The following is a 14,320-nucleotide window of genomic DNA, read 5'->3' as shown; positions in this document are numbered from 1 at the left end:
TATTTAATACTAGCGACCCGCCCCGGCTTCACATGGGTGCAATGCTGATACTAAATACACTACAGAAAAACTGTAAACGTTGTATATAAAAACATAGCGGCCCGCTCTGGCTTCGCACGGGTATAACATAACGAAATAACAGTATTTCTCCACTATTTAATGGATGTTATTATACATATAAACCTTCCTCTTGAATCACTCTATCTATTAAAAAACCGCATCAAAATCCGTTGCGTAGTTTTAAAGATTTAAGCATACAAAGGGATAGAGAAAGCGACTTTGTTTTATACTATCTATATATGTAAAAATGAATTGCTGTTCGTTAGTCTCGCTAAAACTCGAGAACGGCTGAACGGATTTATCTTATCTTGGTCTTGAATTATTCGTGGAGGTCTAGGGAAGGTTTAAAAGGTGAGAAAAATTCGAATAATTGCCGGGAAAATCCTCAAAACAGCATTTTTCTATTTCCCATACAAACATTTTCTAACTAATACGTAGAGTCAATTTGAGCTTTATTGCTATTGTATAAAGTTCACTGTTGTCTAAGCAATGTAGGTGTGTTCCTAACATCAAAGCAGTGTGCGTTGGAGCACAGAATATAATAATGTAATGTCGCGTTCTGAAACTCAACAAAAGTGATATCGCGGACCCGACTAAATTGAACAGTGACAAAATTTAATATATCATTAGTTAGCTTCACGATATTATTTCTTTTGTTTTACTTTAAAATGCATGTTTTCGTTATGGACAATTTTTAAGCTACTTTTGCATATCTATACTTGTAATAAATCTGTAGAGAGGTCAATTCTGTACATGAAATATATTTTCAAAATAACTGGGGGTGATTAGGGATCGATACTGATGCCAAAAATGCAATTAGTAAAATTTTTGTCTGTCTGTCTGTATAACCGTTATAGAAACAAAAACTACTCGACGGATATTTACTTAACTTGGTACAATTATTTTTTATACTCCTGAGCTGGTTATAGTATACTTTTCATCACGCTACAATTAATAGGAGCATAGCAGTGATGGAAAATGTTGGTAAAACGGGAGAAGTTACTCCATTTTATAAGCTTCCGTCATTTCATGTGCAACCTTAATGGTTAAAAGTTCCTTCGATTTCACCAGGATCCCATCATCAGACCCTGACCGGACAATCGGACCACCTGCATACCACCATAAATTAAAAAAACATCCCGAGAAATTGAGCACCTTCTACATTTTTGAAACCCGAAATCCACGCGGGCGAAGCTGCGGGCGGAAGCTAGTATAGTGATAAAAAGGTAATTATTTTCAAATTTGTTCGAAATTCAAATGTTTTCGCGCGCCGCCAACCGGTAAATAATATTAGTTATATTTTACTAATAATGCGTTCTACTAAAATTTATTGTAATTTTTCTACTTTAACCTTTAAAGGTCTAACTAATTAGATGACCTAATGGCATAATACAAAGCAATGCGAGTTATGATTTTTTTTTCTAAAAGTAATGCATTTTGACTATTATATTTCGAACAATGCGTCAAGGTATACTTCACACATTACGTAACACAACTCGTACGTCATCAGTCATTAATGTCTGTATTGTCTGACACGTTAAAGTGAATTCTATAAATAAATTTAAACACCGTTGGATGAATAATGCGTAGGTTGAAGAGGAAACACATTATATATAAATATTGCTAACCGATTTCTTCAAAATTCTAATTTCACTAATTTTCAAATTTCGAATTCGTATGAATATTATAGACAATTTCTTAAGTGATATGAACGGGTTTACAGACAATTTTTTGTCACTCTGCCAGCCGAGTGTCGCAGCTCACTGGAAGTCCTCCTTTCACCGACACAGATTCCATCGACGTCCCATCCAGGCTCAAAACGATAAACTGATACGGTATTCGGGTCTCCTCGCAGGACAAGTTCACGCTTTCCAATACAATTTGGGGGAAATTTAAAGTGCTCTCCAAAACGCGGCCTGGTGTTCTGGAAATAAAGTATTACAAATGTTAGGTAAGAATAGCAGCGAACGCGGAAAAAGAACTCGGCGTATTGTTCGACTTATATGGGAAGCACGACTATCATATCTTTATTCATTTGCAAAATATGGCTGAGAATGAATCATTTTATGTACATATTTATGAATCTTATTGTCAAAAGAGTACAATAATGACGAATATAATGAAAACACTTAGTCATAATTTAAAATATGGGATGTTAAGAGGTATTTTAAAACTCAGAGAATGATGAAATTATTTTCAATTCATTACGGGTAACAAGTCTTGTTCCGGTTTGAGCCAGGGATATTTTTATTTAATTTGCTTATTTGGTTGTTTATTATCGCCCAAATAAAACTTAAATTCTTCTCGGTTCTTCTAAGTTGTGATGGAAAACATTAACAGCTATAGTACTTACTGGCATTCCTCTATTCTTGCAACTTGGCGGAAATTTGCGGACTGAGCCACGAACCGTAAGTTGTCGTATTCGTCGATAATTTCATAAATAGGTTGCATCTAAAACAATAAGAAACATAGCAATTTGTATATTTGTGTTTTTTATGCACGGCAAAGTGACGCTACTACACATGATGGTAAGTGGAGTGGGGTCCAGTAGAATGTCGACTGACGAGAGATGATTACCCCTCGGCAGTCGACACAATTATGCCGGCCTGTTGGAACCGGATATACACAGGCTATCTCGGAACGCGACACATTTACATGGGCCACTATGTCAGTTTCTAAAACCTTGTGTACGATAGTCGCTATCCGGGCGAATATAAGTATTATCCTACCACCAGCATATCCCGAGAAATGTTTACGATCAGTTAAGTATCCATGTTTAACGTTTTACGAAACAATGTCAGATGGTAAGACCTTCATTGACGTCACGAGCGTCATAATCAAGCAAAACATTGGAATATCTATTAGATCGCATACAGATCTGAAAAGAGTCAAATAGAACCACTTTTTTTATCGTGTGATTTGTATGAACATTCTGGAACTCTTGTGCACCAGTTTCCAAGATATAGTAGTTATAGTAGTAGTAGATAGAGAGATATAGTAGTTAGAATTTCATTTTCGCTCTTAATTTTCCAGCTAATGGAAAACACAGTGATATCATCAAAAACAGTAATGTTTATTTTTTGGTGTTATCAAAGATGATATTTTGGCGGATTCTACGAAATTCCACAGTACTACGTAATGTTAGCACTGTGATGCAGCCAGATTTACTGAACACTAAACCTCTTATCATTTGTACATATTATGCTAAAAGTATTCCAATGAGTCACGTATGATATAGAAAAATATAGTATATTATAAAAATTGATTTTGCTCGCGGTTCGGCCTGCGTGTAAAAGTATTTAGGGAAGAGTTCCCGCGTTATATTTTCCCGCAATCGAATTTGTATTTAAAAATCGATTTCTAGCAATACATCGGTGAAAAGTTGATCCGCAATACGTGTATAATCACCTAAAATCCTTTCTTTTGAAATTAAACTATTGTTCGGATTTTATTGGGGTTTTTATATTTTAACTTTCTCCAGACGTTTCGAAGACTTTGCAGCCTTCGTGGTCACAGGGAGACCCTCCGTATGATGCAAAAAATACTTTAATTTTCTAACATTCGCGTAATAAGAAATCATTATGCAAACATTTCTTTTGGCTTCTGTTACTTACAAAGAACCTTCTATATTAGTTTTATATATCTATAATGTACAGACATCGGCCTAGTTCAATTTATTATATGTAAGCATAAGGACTAGTGATGGATGAGAGTGATATAGCTGATTACACTTACAAAAATGTTGGTTTCGCAGTCGCACGATTCTTGGAAGTCGGTTGCACTGTTCGAGGTGAGATTAGTACTCTCTGTCATCACGACGAGCTCCTCCTGTTGAACCAATTAAGTATATATATTTTTTGCTGTAAATATATTATTCAAGTTTCAAATGGATTTTCATCAAGCCTATCTCTAATGGCAGCGTTGAGCGTATCGATTTAGTGCTAGAGATAGCGGTGAGTTGGATTCGATTCCCAAATGAGGAAAGCATTTGTGTTAGTCGATAAATCTGCGTCCTAATGTCGCAGGAGGAAAGTAATACGGACATGTAAAGGCGAACATAGGTACTAAGTGCCTTATTCTACATGCCACTCGTTATTTTGACTGTACGTTATAAGCACTTAACGCACCGCGTCGCGTTTAAGACAATAGAAATTGGCATACAGAATATCATTTCACACAAAATTCACGAAGATTTCACACATAGGGAATAAGGCCCCTGTATAACGGCACATTGATGGTAAAGCAGTGCCCCCAGCCTGAAGTCAGTTCATAATGAACTTAAACGTTCTTTGTATAAGTATTAGAATTGTTCGATTGCTGACGTTGCTTCGCGGAGGTCAATTACCGGGGGAACTGATGCGTGACACATACACACAAGACACCCACACTGATGTCTTTTATTTCTGAAGTTTTCAGAGGTGCAAGTAATGACGCGTATTAGTAATATCCGTCTCACGCGCTCATGACGTAATGAGGCGAGATTATCGACATATGACGCACGGATCCAGACTTTGGGCTGATAGTGTGAAAGTAAGACGAAAAACTATATATAGATTTGCGCAGTAGGGAATTTCAACTCGAAACTTAGGAACGGAGTACCCAAATGCAAATTTAATAGCCGGCAACCAACTTTACCGCATTATGGTGAAGGTTACCGCCATTACATGCTACTTAATATGGCCCGGTGACCGGCTCGGTGACGTAGTTGTACTGCATGCGCGGTACGGCAGCGCTCTGAGGTCCTAAGTTCAAATCTCGGGTCGACAGTGATATTTGGGTTTTCTGCTCAGTATCAGTCCGAATGAAATTTGTTCTCGAAATTGGGATAGGCTCGCCTCGTAGATTGGGACGGAACACACTTGGCAAAAAATTTGTACCCTTGTTGCGCCTCTGGCTACCCCTTCGGGGATAAATGCGTGATGTCTTAATATGGTCGTGATACTCTGCTATGATAAGGCGAAAAGGTACGATGCTATGTATTTTAAAGTGGTACTTACAATATTTTCTAGTAGAGTCTGGATTGTTTCATCGGGATAGTGTTCGTGTTTCGTCACACAATACGTTTTCTCCTTGCAACTGTCTGGCATCATCTCTGAAATCACCAAAAGGTTATTAAAAATTGTTTTTTGGCTGCGCCAGCGTGTAAAAGTTTTTCTGGGATAAATATTTGCCCGGGATATAAAGTAGCCTATATAGGTATATGGCATTCAAGAGTAATGTAGCGTCCTATCAATGAAAAAAAAATCAAAATCATTGAAATTAAACCATTTTTCTGATCATATCGCGGCTTTAATATTTTAATTTTATCCCGACGTTTCGAAGACTGCAGCCATCGTGATCACGGGGGGCGGGGGAGGGGGGGTGCAAGGTGTTGGTCATCCGCAAAGTCAAAGCAGGAATTAGACTCTTCTTTTATATTATGGCTGCCATCGTTTTTTTATTGGTATTCAATGTCGAGTAATAGTAGCAAATAAAAAACAAAAAGAGACAGAAGATCAGGTAATAAAAATCACTTCCCAAGGCTTTTCTTAACTTCGGTTGACAAATTTACGGTTTCATATTTTCGCGGGAAAACGATCATAATTTCTCGCTACTGACATTCATAGATGCATGTTTTGACTTTCGAGATATTTTCTTAATAAATACATTAGTGTTACTATGGACTAAAAAAATGGATAATCTATCAAGTAGTCATAACAAGCCCACCGATGTTCTTAGAAGAAAATTTACAAGTAATATCAACTCAACTTCCATTTTTAATCAAAAATACAAATAATTTTCGTAATTAAAACATGTTTACCTAACTATAACCTTAAACAAGTCATAACAGATGTTATGTTACTAGACGCTGAATGGTGGATTAAAAATTTTCTATTTCGCGTTACTTATTTTTTAATTATTGTAAAAAATATATATAAACTAAGAAAAACCGTCTACATTTTAGTCACAAAATATTGAAAAATATATCTGCATCTTCCCTATTAAAAACATTAAAAATCCTTATTTTTCTACTTCCGTAAATTGAGATACAGAGCAAATAGGTACCTCATGAAAAATGTTTAATACCTAGATAGTAAACGAATAGGTACCAAATATTTAACATTGTTCACCATTTTTATTGCGTTCCTGTAAATTGGGCCATGAGTGTAGTTTGAGGTGCGTTTCATTCCCGAAAAACCCCCATTAGTCATTTGTTCGGAGTTGCAAGTAAAAATAAATATATTACATTACGTACATATGTATATATATACATATGATAGATGAGATATTATTATTTGTGATGTCTTATGTTTACGCGAATATTAGACATTAAAATTATTTATTTTTCTGATTATATCGCGTTTTATTTTTTTTTTACGACGTTTCGAAGACTTTGCAGCCTTTGTGGTTACGGGGGGGGGGGGGGTTGTTCATCCGCAAAATGAAAATTACAATATCTACCCTCGTTTTACGATTATGCAACTTTTAAAATTTTTTGGTGTTCCGATCTACGCAGAATGCGAAGCTGATGACGCGAAAAAATTAAAATAAAAAGACGTGATAAAATTCTAAAAATAGTTTAATTTAAAGTACTGTCAACTTGCCAGATTTAGTGATCCGATCTATTTATAAAAAAAAAAACAACTATATTCTTTCAATTCATGTTCCATATTCAATATTTTTTTAAGGGGGTGCCTTTTTTAAATTTAATATTATTATATTTCCATAAACAGCTAAATAGCTTTGTTACAAACTTAAATTAGGCAGTAGGCACTGAATTAAAAAAAAAAATATAACTACAACGATTACTTTTGAATGATCAAAAAAAGTTTCATAGTGTGTAGGGTTTATACAGAGTTGGTATTATCTATTATTATTTAATTAAAAAAAAAAAGAGAAATGAAGATATAACACATAATTGTATATGCGCTGCTGTGTTGAGAATTCATTTTAACATAAAACTCCCAAACTGGAAGTAAGTCTTTGCCAAAGTAAGACGCGACTTTGCCGTGCGATTTATGAATGAAATCACGTAAACAATGTAAGGGCAAAAATGTGAAATGATTTATTAATGAGTATGAGCAATAATTTATTTTTTTTAGATATTTTTACGGCAGCAGGGTTTTCCTACACATTATGAGTCTGAGCTTGGAATTTGTGTCCGATTTGGCGATAGGCTCGCCCCTATTATATGACACATGATTCTATCGATAGATCGATTCTATCGATAGATCAATTTTTTTTCGCTATTTAAAACTAGTCGTATATAATTGTTTTTTTTTTGTATTTCTTTCAATGACAAATATTGAGGACTTAGTGAAAGAAAGAAAAAATTGGATTCTTACCCATTTTACCACGTGGCTTGGCATCGTTGAGTGAATTGATCTGCAAAATTATCTGCAAAAATAATTATAATTTAAAAACATAAAAATTTAACAATTGATAGCTTATAACGATCATAAAAATAATATGATTTTTACAAACCCAAAATAAAAAAATACTATTGAAAAAATTACGAAATGGTAATATAAAAACAACCAAAATACGTGTACACGATCCTTTATCAACTGATAACCGGCTACCGGCAGCCTTTGGAAAGCGACTTTAAACGGCATGGAATAAAGTCCATTTTTGTTAATTTTTTTACAGCACGTGTTAAAAAGTACCGTTAGATTTATAAGAAAATACAATTTAAAATGCGAATGATTTAAATAAGGAACGATAACATTAATTGACGACAATGAATCCGACTACTCACATAAACTACCGCACTGATGAGGCGAGACACGATTGAGTTTTTCATGCTTATAGTAAGTAGATCGCGAAACAGATGTTTTGTCTACCAACTCCGTGCGTTAAATAACAAATTGCAGCCGACGAGACGTGCATTTATATGCGAACAGCTTGGTTTTTCACATTAGTCATCGTTTTGCAATACAGAATCCATAACCCTAAAAAATGATAAAAACCTGATAGCAAACATGGTATGATACAATTCTTACAATCATAATCTGACGTGATCATCAAAGGTGAACAGTTTGTTTGAACGCGCTAATCTCAGGAAATACTGGTTTGAATTGGAAAATGAGTTAAGTGTTTGATAGCCCATTTATCAAGGAAGGCTATAGGCTATATAACACCATATAATATATAATTTCGAATAAATGATAATAAATAACTGTCATAATAGTGTTTTTTGGTATCATCAAAAGTTAGTAGGCATGGGTAAAAATGGGCGTACGGAGCGACATATTCATCAAATAACTTTCTTTAAATAAAGATAAAAAAAAAAAAAATAATAATAATTACTAATATTTGTGTGGATGAAAGGATGTTGTTTATGATTCAATTTTAATTGCATTTCTCTTGTTTCTAGTGCTTAATATGTTGTACTAGGTAAGAAACAAAGTTGAAGTAATGGTAATTCTTTCTTGTATAAAATATGTTAACGACAATTTGGGACGGAAGACAAAAATTTTCGAAAAAAATTTTTTTTTTTTATTTGGGTATGAGAATAATACAAGTGTTAAATAATTGTCAGTATTTTTTTTATGGCGTAACGTCACTGCTACTACTGCGCGGGTAAGTGAGTAGGATAGCAATAGGAAAATTTGATATAGAAAGTATACTTAACGTCCAAATAATTGGCGTGAAATATATTTTATATTATATTATAGTTATTAAGTTCAAGTGCCGTAGCGTAGTTTTATTGAGTGCGCGGTAGAACATCGCTCTGAGGTCTGCGGTTCGAATACCAGGTTGGCAGTGATATTGAGTTTTCTATTCTGTTTCAGCCTGGAGCTAGGATTTTTTTCCCGATATGATGATAGGTTTAATCCATGGTTGCACAGACTTATTAAGACTAGGGGCCACTCGGGCAAATCATGAACTGATGGCGTGCCGGCCGCCAGAAGTATAGGTAATTAAAGACAATAAAGAATTAATAATAATTTATTAAAATTGAAAAAGAACTTATTAATTTGAAGCGTGGCACTGCATAGTGCTTACAATCTTTTTTATATTTGGCTCAAATTTACTTGTAGCAACACGTAAAACTGCTTCAAGGCGGTTTCGATTTTTTGTTTTATTATTATTTAGTATTGAAAAAGTTTGTTCACATATATAGGTACAACCAAATAAGCTGGCACATTTCAGAGCGTTTATGCGTAACTCTTCGTACATATTTTTATCAATGCAGCGGTAAAAGTTCAGCAAGTCTCCTTCGTTGAATTTGTTGCGTAAATCTTGGTTGTTTTGAATGTCGATAATTTCTAACTGCATTGACTCTGGCGCATTTTCAACTGAAATCGTGAAAGAATTGTTGAATATGTCCAACAGAGGTTTCACTTTTTTAAACTCCGAAAATCGGTCTTGAAAAGATTGAATCAAAATATCTAGCTTTTCTACATAACTGAAATTAATCGCAGTTTTGTTGAATTTTTCAGTCATATTCTTATAATTCGGAAAATTATCGTAATTTCCAGAATTTAATTGTGATCTGAAAAGTGTCAGCTTGCATTGAAAGGATGATACATGGGCGTAGAGCTGGGATATCAGTTGATTTTTGCCTTGAAGCCGTGTGTTCAAGACATTCAAATGATTTGTAATGTTAAATAAAAAAGCCAAATCACACAACCAATCAGGATTTTTTAAGTTCCGGGACATCCCTTTGCTTTTCCGCCAGAAATATTCCAATTTCTTCTATTAAATTTAGAAATCGTTCCAATGTCAATCCATGACTTAGCCACCTTACTTCTGTATAATACCTACAGTAAATCTCCATATTCGCTTTCGATGTCATCAAGGAATTGTTTGAATTGTCTGTGATTGAGTCCTCGTGATTTTATGAATTTTACAGTCGAAACTACTACTTTCATGACATTTTGAAATTCATTTTTTTTAGAACAGAGGGCTTCTTGGTGTATAATGCAGTGAAACTGCGTGAGATCTTCAGCGTTTATGTTTTTTTCTTGGAGATTCTTTTTCAGCAAAGTAACTAGCCCGGAATTGACACCAATCATCGAAGGAGCACCGTCAGTCGTAACTCCCGATAATTTTGATAAGTCCAAATCAGTTTCTGAACACTCATCCAAAAGTGCATTGAGTATATCAACTCCTTTGGTTTGATCTTTCAATGAACACATTCCTAATAACTCTTCATAGACTTCAAAATCTTGGGTAACACCTCGTATGAATATGAGGAGTTGAGCTGTGGAACTAATATCAGTGGATTCGTCGAGTGCTAATGAAAAAAATTCAATGATCTTTGTTTTTTCAATTAATTGTTCCGTAATATTACCTGACAAAGATATAATTAGTCTTTGGATAGTCATACGATTCAGTTGAATTTTCTCAAACTTTTTTGCTGCTTCTGGACACATTTTCTTAGCGGCAGTTTCTATGCATTGTTTTACAAAATCGCCATAATTGAAGGGGCGACTTCGCTTTGCTATCATTCGAGATATTTCATAACTAACTTCTATAGCTGTTAAAATTGATTAAATAGTTAAGGGAAAACTTATTAATAACAGAGTTTTATTTACGATTTCACAACACAATTATACACGGCACTTGACGGGTTAACACTGCAACAGGAAATCTACGTTGAATGTGGGGCAAAATATATGACACCGGCTAGTCGAGTTAAAATCTACACTAGAACTATTGCCTCCCCAAAACACTGTTAAACTGCACTTGTTCTCAATCACTTATTACTTCGCTTTGTATTTTCGCGCTTATTTCTTTCTGTTGAAACTTCACTCAAATTAAAACCGAACTGTTGGTCGCTGTGGCTAGCGTGGCGTTTCCTGTGGGTAGCCAAGTCAGACTGAGAGCCAAAAGCTTCGTGTATCTACCTACGCGAGCAATCGGGAATTCGGGACTATTGCTATCTCGCTCGCTCACACCGCGCTAGAAAATTCTTGATTACTATTTTGAACTTTATATAAAGGCGGCAAGCGATGTTACTTGACTTAGCATTTTTGGGCGCTAGATTCAAATAGCGCGCGCGCGAGATTCAAATTACTTTTCGAACATATTATTTTTTTTGGTTTTATTCTGGAACTAGCTTTTGTCCGCGGCTCCGCCCGCGTTATAAAGTTTTTCAGGCTAAAGTTTTCCGTTATAAAAGTAGTAGTTTCCCGGGAGCCTATGTTCTTCCCAGGGTCTCAAACTGTGTCCATACCAAATTTCATCTTAATACGTTGGGTAGTTTTTGAGTTTAACACGTTCAGGCAGACAGATGCAGTGGAGGACTTAGTTTTATACTATATTTTTTAGAACTTTTTAAGAGGAACAATCCCGTCATACATCATTGTTGCATAACTTTAACCGTATACGCAGCGCACGCAACGGAAGCTCTCAAAACTAATAAATTGTCCCCGTTTTTGCAACATGTTTCATTACTGCTCCGCTCCTATTGGTCACAGCGTGATGATATACAGCCTATAGCACTCCACAAATAAAGGGCCATCCAACACAAAACGATGTTTTCAGGTTAAACTGGTAGTTCCCGAGTTTAGCCATTACTGCTCCGCTCCTATTAGTCATAGCATGATGATATATAACTTAGAGCACTCTACAAACAAAGGGCTATTCAACACAAAAAGATTTTTTCAGTTCGAATCGGTAGTTCCTGAGATTACCCATTACTGCTCCGCTCCTATTGGGTATAGCGTGATGATATATAGCCTATAGCACTCCACAAATAAAGGGCTATCCAACGCAAAAAGAATTTTTCAGCTTGGACCGGTAGTTCCTGAGATTAGCCACTACTGCTCCGCTCCTATTGAGTATAGCGTGATGATCAGAGGCGGCTCGTGAAATTTTTTGATGGGGGTTCCCAAAAAAATAATTGAAAAACTAGAGCTTACTATTTATTTTATTTGTATTTAGCCGCATTTCTTTTCAGACTGTTTTATAAAAGATATACTGTATTGTTCCATTTTAACACAAAATATCGCACACAAACTATTTTTTAATACTTATTTAAAAAAAACTGCGAATTAACTGACGAAGTCGACGAGCTTGCTTGAAGTTGTTTGTATACATAAGAACGAAAACTGCGCATAAGTAGCATATCCACTCGGCGCGCGGCGCGGCTGACCGACAACTGAGTGACGCGTGAGCGGCGCTCCAGATTACGCTAATTTCTCGTACGATATCTTTTGTTTCACGCGTCAGCCCGAGTCGATTTCTCTCTTTCGCACTCATTGAATACAGTACTAAGAGTCGTACTAAACTTCGTTTCATAGGAGCACAATCGCTGGCGCTCCACTCGTTACAAATTGACGCTACATGTACGTATGTATATAGGTAATATAATAAACTTTTTATAGGCATAGTAAAATATAAAGAATGTAATGTAAGGATCTTATGTATTTTAAATATATATAAATTATTAAATTATATAAGTACGTAATTTTCGTGGGAGTGCACTGCACCAGCGCTCTTTCGGATGAGCCGCCACTGGTGATGATATATAGCCTATAGCACTCCACGAACAAAGGGCAATCCAACGCAAAAATAATTTTTCAGTTTGGACTGGTAGTTCCTGAGATTAGCGCGTTCAAACAAACAAACAAACAAACTCTTCAGCTTTATATAATAGTACTAGCTTTTGCCCGCAGCTCCGCCCGCGTTATAAAGTTTTTCAGGCTAAAGTTTTCCGTTATAAAAGTAGTAGTTTCCCGGGAGCCTATGTTCTTCCCAGGGTCTCAAACTGTTTTCATACCAAATTTCATCTTAATACGTTGGGTAGTTTTTGAGTTTAACACGTTCAAGTAGACACATGCAGCGAGGGACTTTGTTTTATAATATATATTTTTAGAACTTTTTAAGAGGAACAATCCCGTCATACATCATTGTTGCATAACTTTAACCGTTTACGCAGCGCACGCAACGGAAGCTCTCAAAACTAATAATTTTTCCCCGTTTTTGCAACATGTTTCATTACTGCTCCGCTCCTATTGGTCATAGCGTGATGATATAGCTTATAGCACTCCGGGATCAAAGGGCTATCCAACACAAAAACATTTTTTCAGTTCAAACCGGTAGTTCCTGAGATTAGCCATTACTGCTCCGCTCCTATTGGGTATAGCGTGATGATATATAGCCTATAGCACTCCACAAACAAAGGGCTATCCAACGCAAAAAGAATTTTTCAGTTTGGACCGGTAGTTCCTGAGATTAGCCATTACTGCTCCGCTCTTATTTGGGTATAGCGTGATGATATATAGCCTATAGTACTCCACGAATAAAGGGCTATCCAACGCAAAAATAATTTTTCAGTTTGGACCGGTAGTTCCTGAGATTAGCTATTACTGCTCCGCTCCTACTGGGTATACCGTGATGATATATAGCCTATAGCACTCCACGAACAAAGGGCTATCTAACCCAAAAAGAATTTTTCAGTTTGAATTTTTCAGTTTTCAATATTTTTCGAATGTATGAGAGTATTATTTTTGCTGTCGGCAGGCCACCAGTATTCGACCGGCGGGCCGCGGTCTGTGCATCCATGGTTTCCCATCACATCAATGGGACGGAACACACAGGCGAAACATGTGTGCTCTCGTTGCACCTCTGCTTAACCCTTCGGCGATATAGGCGTGATCCATGCGCGTGTGCGTGCGCGCGTGGGTGCGTGCGTGCGCGCGTGAGTGCGTGTGTGTGTGTGTGTGTGTGTGTGTGTGAAATAAAATATTTAATGATTTTTTATGTTCAACTATGTTACGCATTTTACCGCGGTTTTTATGTCCTACATATAACGAAATTCAAAGAGTACCAATAACCAAATAAAAAGAACTATGTATATTGAAGTGTCTTATGACGGCGGTATTACGCTGTCTAACACGACTTTTTTTACACATGGACGACAAAGGGACCCTTCTATACCCGATGGTACGTGGAGTGGGGTCCAATAGAATGTCAACTGACGAGTGATGGTTACCCCTCGGCAGTCGACACAATAATTCCGGCCTGTTGGAGATGGATATACACACTCTGATGCCGGAACGCGACACACTTACATGGACCACTATGCTTTAACAACTTATGTACGATGATCGCTATCCGAGCGGATATAAACTATATCCCAACACCAGCAAACGTTTCGTCAGTAATGTTGTTTCAGTAATCCGACGACACCGTTTATTATGAACCTTAAATGTAATTTTTCCTTACTTAATTTTCTTCTTGTTTGTATTATTTCAGCAGGGAATCGTCCATAGCTGGACAAAGGCCTCCTCCATTAAGCGCCATAGGGACCGGTTCTGTGCCATCC

At 36.2% G+C, this 14,320-nt stretch overlaps 1 protein-coding gene across 1 annotated transcript; it reads right to left on the bottom strand.

The window, feature by feature from the left end:
* Nucleotides 1-1,472: 1,472 nt before the first annotated feature.
* LOC115440697 lies at nucleotides 1,473-7,946 on the bottom strand. The gene is made up of 6 exons (XM_030165114.2): nucleotides 7,799-7,946; nucleotides 7,386-7,437; nucleotides 5,058-5,152; nucleotides 3,796-3,888; nucleotides 2,414-2,511; nucleotides 1,473-1,984 (listed from the first exon to the last, which is right to left on the bottom strand). The coding sequence occupies exons 1-6, from the start codon at nucleotides 7,841-7,843 to the stop codon at nucleotides 1,795-1,797; spliced, it is 573 nt and encodes a 190-aa protein (XP_030020974.1). The 5' UTR covers nucleotides 7,844-7,946; the 3' UTR covers nucleotides 1,473-1,794.
* Between the last annotated feature and the right edge of the window lie 6,374 nt (nucleotides 7,947-14,320).

This window comes from Manduca sexta, chromosome 20 (genome assembly GCF_014839805.1).
Source record: "Manduca sexta isolate Smith_Timp_Sample1 chromosome 20, JHU_Msex_v1.0, whole genome shotgun sequence".
NCBI classification, from domain to species: Eukaryota; Metazoa; Arthropoda; class Insecta; order Lepidoptera; family Sphingidae; genus Manduca; species Manduca sexta.
The sequence above is the reverse complement of the archived record's forward strand: the minus strand, read 5'-3'. Positions and strand labels throughout refer to the sequence as shown.